This window comes from Sarcophilus harrisii, chromosome 1, assembly GCF_902635505.1.
Source record: "Sarcophilus harrisii chromosome 1, mSarHar1.11, whole genome shotgun sequence".
Lineage (NCBI taxonomy): Eukaryota > Metazoa > Chordata > Mammalia > Dasyuromorphia > Dasyuridae > Sarcophilus > Sarcophilus harrisii.
In genome coordinates, this window is record NC_045426.1 from 712,684,161 (window position 1) to 712,692,036 (window position 7,876).

The 7,876-nt window shown below is 54.2% G+C and overlaps 1 protein-coding gene across 1 annotated transcript; it reads right to left on the bottom strand.

Annotated features, from left to right (window-relative positions):
• Positions 1-270: 270 nt before the first annotated feature.
• Positions 271-3,064, bottom strand: YDJC (YdjC chitooligosaccharide deacetylase homolog). Its single transcript, XM_031949040.1, has 5 exons — positions 2,734-3,064; positions 2,285-2,444; positions 2,064-2,163; positions 1,732-1,909; positions 271-1,382 (listed from the first exon to the last, which is right to left on the bottom strand). Exons 1-5 carry the CDS (start codon positions 2,931-2,933, stop codon positions 1,064-1,066), a joined length of 957 nt encoding a protein of 318 aa, XP_031804900.1. The 5' UTR covers positions 2,934-3,064; the 3' UTR covers positions 271-1,063.
• Between the last annotated feature and the right edge of the window lie 4,812 nt (positions 3,065-7,876).

Genomic DNA, 7,876 nt, shown 5'->3' on the forward strand with positions numbered 1-7,876 from the left:
CCCTTATAGCAGTAACCTTGCCTGGATTTACCTCATTCTCCAGAGAAACCCAGGGCTGTGGCCATTGGACCCTGCCTCCATCAGCCTTGCCCCGTCCACCTGCCTTTTCTACTCCTTTGCCTTCGAGACATTTTCATCCAAGACCGATCCCAGTTCAGGGTAGCAGAGAAGGCAGCCCATGTTTGGGCAAATTGGTTGAGCTTGCGTATGCGTTTTTGTTAGATTTGGGGAGTTTGGTCCTTCGGGGGAAACAGTGAGAGACTAAGTAGATTTTTGTTCATTAAAAGTTTTTAATTAAAAAAACACAATCCAGTCTCTATTCAGCTGGCAAAATGATCTTGCTAAAGTGCGAAATGACCTTTCACCCCACCCCACTCCTCCCTCAGGGAGTTACTCCAACTCCAGGATCAAATACCAAATCCTCTGTCCTTTAAAGCGCTCCTTACCCAGGGTTCCACTCTGGATCCTGTTTGTTTCTTAGCAAACAGGGAAAAGGGGAACACTTATTAAGTGCCTACTGTATGCCAAGCACTTTACAAATATTATTTGTAACATTTGATCCTCTTAACAACCCTGGGAGGTAGGGGCTGTTATCCCCATTTTTTTAAAGCTTAGGCAGATTTGGTGAAATGACTTGTCCGGGGTCACACAGTAGTCACCCTGTCTGAGCCAAGACTCAGCCCCAGGCCTCTAAATTCCGGTTGGAGCTTTCCCTCCTGCCCCATGGTTTAGGTGGAGATTGTTGGTTTGGCGCTAGAAGGAAGCTTTAGGGGCTTTCTAGTCTGATCCCCTGTTTCATGGGTTAGGCCCATGGAGCAAAGCATCTGCCCACAGTCACAAGGAGAGATTCGAATTCAGGCCCCCAGATTCCAGAGGTAGTGCACCCTGTCAGAGCAGTGGATGTCAGAGGGAAACGGGGACTCCCAAGTCCTCCCATTTGAGTCCCTTTTGCAGCCAAGGAAACAGAAGGGGCCTGTCCCGGATTTCCCACTGGAGGAGTGACGGAGATGGAACTGAAGGCCCTTCCCGCCTAGGTGGGGCCTGTGCCCCGCCTCCCCCAGCCTCAGAAGTCCTCGAAGGCGCACAGTTTGATGCTCCTCTGCCGGTAGAAGTTGTGGAGTGCGGGGTCCAGCAGGATCTGCAGCTCGTGGAGCCGCTCCCAGGACTGGGAGAAGGCGTCGGGCCCTTCCCCGCAGCCGCTGGTGGGTGACTCGCTGGGGTAGCCAGGGTGCGTCATGAGCTCCAGCGTGATGGCTCGGCCTCCCTGCTGGATGTCCCCGGGTCCCAGGACGCTCTGCACGGCCTGGTCGATGGCAGCCTCGATCCTGCCCACAGACATGTCTTTGCCCATAGTGCTCAAACCAATGTATGCATCCGGCCACCTGGGGAGAGAGGCTGTGACCTGGGGCTCGGCTGCGCTGGGGGGGCGGGGCCTCTCCCCTCCCTGGCCAACCCTCACTCGGGCAGTGGCCCCGACATCCGCGGCCGCCCACCACCCCCTATGGCCCGTTCCACTCGGGAACAAGTCACTGCTGGGACATCTTTCCTCCCACTGGACCAAAATCTGTCTGACTCCCATAGGTGGCCCCAAGCTTCTCTAGGCTAGCCACCGTCCTTCATCTGCCCCTCGGACAGGGTCTCTAGGCCCCCTACCCCGCTAGCCGTTCCCCTCCCGAGCGCCCCCACGGCCCCGAGGCCTGCTGCGGCGGGTCAGACTCCCCGGGACCTCACCGGAGGCCCAGCTCTTCGAACGCCTCCTTGGCGGCCCGGGCGTCCTCCTCCACCGCCAAGGCGAAGGCCCGCAGCCGGGGCTCCAGCCACTCGCAGCGGCGCAGGCCGAACTCCACCGGCACCCGGGTGTACCGGACCCCGTGCTCCTGCAGCACCTCGGCGAACACCTGGCGCACACCTGGGGATAGGGCCGCCCCTGCTCTAACCTGGGGGGGAGGGGAAAGGGGGCAGGGGGCCCACCCGGGACTGGGGCGCTGAGGGGGCCCACCCCAGGTCGGGGCACAGACCGGACACCTCCCAACCCCCTCCCCCAGACCAGCCCCGCCTCCTACCCGGGAGCACATGCACGTGCTGGTGGCCGTCCACGTGGGTGGGCTGGTGGCCCAACAGGTCCAGGAAGCGGCGGAGCTGGGCGCGGAGCTCCTCCCGCACCTGCGGCCAGAACAGGGAGGGGCGGGCTTGGGGCGGGGTCTTCTCTCGCCTCTCCCACCCCCTCTCTCTGCCAACCCTGCGGGCGGGGGAGAGACAGGGGGAGAGGGGGGAGCGGCCTTACCTCCCCTAACGCCACCCGGCCCTCGGCCAAGGCCTTGCGGAAGCCCATCTTGCCCAAGAAGAAGCCCCCGGGGCCGACCAGGGAGGATTCGGAGCCCAGACTGGGGCTCAGGGGTCGCCCCTCGCTCAGGTTGGCGTGAAGGCCGGCGGGGATGCGGTGCCTGGGGGGAGCAAGCTCTTGGGGAAGCCAGGGCCGCCCCCGGCCCAGCCCTTCCCCCGGGGCCCTCCTTCTCCAGCCCAGATCTGAACACGGCCCCGCCTCCCAGGGCCCGTCACCTCCCAACCCCCACCATCTCCTTCCTCCTCCCAGGGCCCGTCACTTGCCCCCCCTCCCCCCAGGATCTAGGCCCCTCCCAGGGCCGGTCACCTGGACCCCCGGCCCTCCTCCCACTGCCCCGCTCTCAGGGCCCCGCCCCGGCCGGGCCGGGGCCCTCCCTCCCCTCCCCCTACCTGCGGGCCAGCTGGGCCGCGGCGTCGGCGGACGCGCCATTGACCAGGAGGGAGACCCCGGTCAGCGCCCCGGCCAGGAAGGCCTCCACCATGCCCCGGTCCCGCCGCGGGCAGTAGCCGAAGTCATCCCCGGTGACGACGAGCCGCACGCGGGGCCCGCTCGCCGCCGGCGGGCAGGAGGGCGGGCCAGGGCTGCCCATGGCCGAGCGGCCGGCTCGGCGCGGGGGGAGGGGGGACGACGAGGGTCCGGCTGCAGCTGGGCCCGGAAACAGTCTCCCGGGCTGGGGGGAGGAAAGAGGCCAGGTGGGGGCGGGGCCAGGAGGATGCGGGGCGGGGCCCAGATCAGCGCGGCGAGGCCGGGGTGGGGCCAATGGCCGCAGGATGGAGCGGGCGGGGCCGCGGCGGGACGTGGGTGGGATGCGGGGTGGGCCAGAGGGAGGGATGTGGAGGGGAGAGCAGGGCGGGGCCGAGGTGGGCCGGGCCGGAGGCGGGGGCAGGAGGTCCCGGAGGCCGGCGCTTGGTGGGCCCGGGGCGGCCCTGGAGCCTGCGGCCGCTGCGGACGTGACCTTGGGTCCCTGGGCCTGCGGGAAGTGGGAGCGATCGGGGCGGAGGCCTCGGGGCTCGGGGGCGCCCGGAGAGCGGAGCCCGGCTGCGTCCTCAGCCTCTCGGCCCTTCTCCCCCGGGGCAGGCCTAGGGGTCGGCGCCCGCTCCCGCCAGACTCTTGACCTTGGAGTTCTCCCGGCGACGCCTTCACCTTCGTCCTGAACTCAGCATGACTCCAAAGGGGAACCGCCACGTAACGCTCCCGGGGCTCCCCTCAGCTCCAGGATCCAATACGAAATCCCGTTCGGCGTTCAAGGCCCTTTCCAGAACGGAGCCGCCCCCGAGCCAGGGACCGCGTTCCCTCGGGCCCCCGAGCCCCGGCCTTTGTCCCTGGCTCTCCCCCCATCCGGAACGTGCCCCCTCTCCTCGGCCCTCTGGCTTCTTCCACGGCCCCCCCTCAAGCCCCACCTCCTCCCGGAAGCCTTTTCCGGGGCCCCTGAATTCGGGGCCTCCCCTCTGTGGGTTTTGCCTCAGCCATACACCCGATGGCTTTGTTGTCTCCCTTTGCCTTTTCTGCCCATCCACTTGGGCAGAACCGGTCCACTCCCCGGCTGATTGGCCCACTCCGCCTCCCGGGGGCCGCAAGCCGCCTTCTTTCACCGCCTGAGGAGCTCCTGCTCCCCGGTTTGGCCCAAATCTAATTAAAATCTTTATGATAATTATGCACGATGATGGACCTGGCCAGCTCATTACGGAAGTCTGCAAAGGCCACGAATAACTGGGAGCGCAAAAACCTGGCAAGTCCGGCCTCTCACTAGCCCCGTTTGGGGAAAAAAAACTTTGGGGGAAAAGGGCCCTGAAGAAAGGGCCATTCAGGAAAAGGAAATAAAAACAAGGTGACAAAAGAAAGGGAGAACCTTTGGCTGACGTATTGGGACAAGAGGGCACCAAACAGAAACTTGAACAAAAAAGGGAGAGGATGGGGGAAAGGCACAACCCAAATAATGGAAGCCTGATCCGGGAAGGGGCCCCTATAGAACATTGAGAAATCCAAAAGGGGCAACTCCTTTTGGGGAAAACCAAAAAATCTAAGTCTACCTGGTCCCTCCCACCAAAGAAACTCAAAAAGGCCCGGGGAGGTTGAAGGGAAAAACTATTATTTTGGATATCAATCTGGGTCTGAAATTTGGTATCCAAAATGAAGGGACAATATTGGTTTCGGCACCAAAAACGTAGTCATTGGATCATTCCATTTAACTTGGCCCAAAAATCAATCACTAAAAAAAAATTAATTTGGGGACACTCCTATGCTGGGGAGGGACAGTGAGGCATCGGAGAAGGGGAGGAGGAGGAGGATCTCGAGTAGTGGAAGAGAATATCGGAAGGGAATGGCCAGCGGGGAGACGGCAGGATGGATGCGGACGGAGACAAGGCCGTCAGAGACAAAGTGACCATTGCAGAGGGCTGAGGAACGAGTGACAGCAGATTGAGTAGAGGCAGCTTTTTATATGGGGTTTGGTTGACGGAAGAGAAATATAGGACAACGGAGGGCAGAGGAAGGTGGAGTGAAAAAATAGGAGAGGAGCGGCTAAGGTGGCACAGTGGCTAGAGCACCAGCCCAGAAGTCAGGAGGACCTGAGTTCAAATTTGATCTCAGACACTTAAAACCCAATTGCCTAAGCAAAAAAAAAAAAAAAAAAAATAGGAGAAGGGAGGCTGGGGAGAGATTTCTCCTAAAGAGCTGGTGCTGGACAAGTTCAGGGACAGGGAAAGATACAGGAAAATCCAGCAGGGAAGCAGTGGGGGGAAGACGATGAGCAGATCCTTCAAGAGTTGTTGCAAAGGGATTTGGGCAGGACCTGAAGCTGGTGCTTGACCTGGGAGCCCAAGGAAGTCGGGGAGGAGTGCTATTCTCTAGGCAGCCAGCAGATGGAGTAGCGGTGGCCAGACCTGAATGGACCTGGTAGAAACACTGTGGCTCCTTTTTTAGAATGACTGGCTTATTTCTTGTCTCCCTTGTTAAAATGTAGACTCAAGAGCAGGCAGTTCTGCTTAGCCTTCTGTGCCAGCTTTGTAGAGGCTTGAGGAGATAGTGAAAGGGGAAAGCCTTCCCTCCCTCCCTCCCTCTCTCCCTTTCCCCTCCCTCTCTCTCTCACTCCCTTTCTCCCTTCCTCTCTCTCTCCCTCCCTTACTGTGGCTCCCACTCTTGGATCTGGGTATTGCCATCGAGGTCTGCCCTATATTTCCTCCTTCCATCAGGCAGCTCCTCCTGGCCAGCTGCCACCAGGGACTCTTCCTCTGCCCAGGGCTTTCTCTGCACATGAGTTGCAGAAGGAAGGGAAGGGTGAAGGAGTAAGGCCATATGACCCGACAGCCTTGCCATGTTCCAGATGGAAAATTGGTACTCTGATTCATTTTGGCCTAAGGGGCAGACGGGAAGCCTTGGATCCAGTTTATATCTTTGGGGAAATTCATCCCAAATCAAAGCAAAATCATACGATCCTCTCCCATCTTTAGTTCAGAATCCCCAGCCGGAGAAAGCTTGGTATTTTAGGAGAACAAGACTGGAACCTCGGTCCTTTATCTCTATGTATCCTTCTAGCTAGACCTCCCCGCCCTGTTCTTAAATAATCAGGTGAAGTTAGATTGGTCAGATTTAGCTGGCCAGCAAAGGAAGTTACAATTATTTAAACAAAAACAAGAAAAGTAGCTTTAGAGAACAGAGTAAACTCTTGAATCATGTGTTCTACTTAGGGAGAGAGGATATCAAAGGAAACTGAGAGCCATATGATAAAAATCTGTAGATCACTATTGATTAAAGAAATGCAAATTAAAAGAACTTTGAGGTACTATTTTCTACCTCTCATATTGACTGATGACAGGAAAAGATGATAAATGTTGGAACAGATGTGGGAAAACTGGGACACTAATACATTATTGGTGGAATTGTGAATGAATCCAACCATTCTGGAGAGCAATTTATAACTATACTCAAGGGATTATAAAACAGTGCATACCTTTCGATCCAGCAGTCTCACTACTGAGTCTGTTTCCCAAAGAAATCATAAGGGAGGGAAAAGAACCCACATGTATAAAAGTGTTTGTAGCAGCTCTTTTTTGACTGCATATACGAACGGAAAAATGATCAATGTTCAACAGATTGGGAAGAGCTGGACACTAATAGTTGTGGAATGTGAAGGTAATCGATTTCTGACAATATAATATGAACAAGAGGATTATAAAACAGACCTTGGATCCAGCATCTCACTAACATGAGTCGAATTCCACAAACAGGAAATCAGTAAAAGGAAAAGAACCACATGTATAAAAGTGTTGATAGCTTTAGCTCTTTTCGTGGTAAAAGCAAGCCAAACTTTGGAAAAATGCATCCATGTCCATAGATTGGGAATGGCTGAATAAGTTGTGATCATTTGACGTAATTGATTTCTGTTAAAATTGTGAAAGGATGGTTCTTAGAAAAGCCTGTTGAAGATTTATCTGAACATGAAGCAAGAACTCAGGATGAAACGTATAAAGTATGGACAAGCAACAGAAACCTATGATAATTTAAGTTCTTTTCAAAGGAGGTATTAGAAGCAATAGAACTTTTGTCTGCCATGCATCGTATCCAGAGAGAGAGGATTATGGAAACAATGTGGATCTATTTGCACCTTTTTCTTTTTAACTTTCGTGGTCTTCCTTTCTTCATGGTCTTCCTCTCCAACAGACTAGAGTACTGGAATCTGTCATAAAAAGAAATTGTCCATGTACTAAACTCACTTTTTAATTTTTAAAAGGATGGGTGATTTAGAAGAACAGGAACTTCTCATTTCATCCCTCGTGCTTACATTGGCCTTCATTGGAAACGTCAAGGCTTTTGTTTATTAACTGGGCTTCTCTCTGGGTCACCTTCCTCCTTCCTCAGGAAGCTTCCCCTTCCTTCGCCACTAGAACCAAAGCTTGTTTCGTTCCTTAATAACATCACTTCCTTCCCATCCTTGCTTTCAGGTGAAAGCGTCTTCTTTCTTTCCTTCCTTACTATTCTTTTTTTGCATTGTATTTCTTTCTTTCTTTCTTTTTTCTTTTCTTTTTCTTCCTTCCTTCCTTCCTTCCTTCCCTCTTTCCTTCCTTCCTTCCCTCCTTTCTTTTTCTTTCTTTCTTCCTTCCTTCCTTTCTTTCTTTCTTTCTTTCCTTCCTTCTTTCTTTCTTTCTTTCTTTCTTTCTTTCCTTCCCTCTTTCTTTTTTCTTTCTTTCTTTCTTCCTTCCTTCTTTTTCTTCTCCTTTCTTTTCTTTCTTTCTTTCTTTCTTTCTTTCTTTCTTTCTTTCTTTCTTTCTTTCTTCCTTCCTTCCTTCCTTCCCTCCTTTCTTTTTCTTTCTTTCTTTCTTTCCTTCCTTCTTTCTTTCTTTCTTTCTTTCTTTCTTTCTTTCTTTCCTTTCTTTCTTTTTTCTTTCTTCTTCCTTCTTCCTTCCTCTTTCTTTTCTTTCTTTCTTTCTTTCTTTCTTTCTTTTCTTTCTTTCTCTTCTTCCCTCCTTTCTTTTTTCTTTCTTTCTTTCTTTCTTTCTTTCTTTCTTTCTTTCTTTCTTTCTTCTTTCCTCTTCC

Coding starts and splice junctions, on each gene's coding strand:
- YDJC (XM_031949040.1), bottom strand. CDS start 2,933: ATGGGCAGCCCTGGCCCGCCCTCCTGCCCGCCGGCGGCGAGCGGGCCC. Junction 2,445..2,733: donor GCGGCCCAGCTGGCCCGCAG/GTAGGGGGAGGG, acceptor TGCTCCCCCCAG/GCACCGCATCCCCGCCGGCC. Junction 2,164..2,284: donor GCCGGGTGGCGTTAGGGGAG/GTAAGGCCGCTC, acceptor TTCTGGCCGCAG/GTGCGGGAGGAGCTCCGCGC.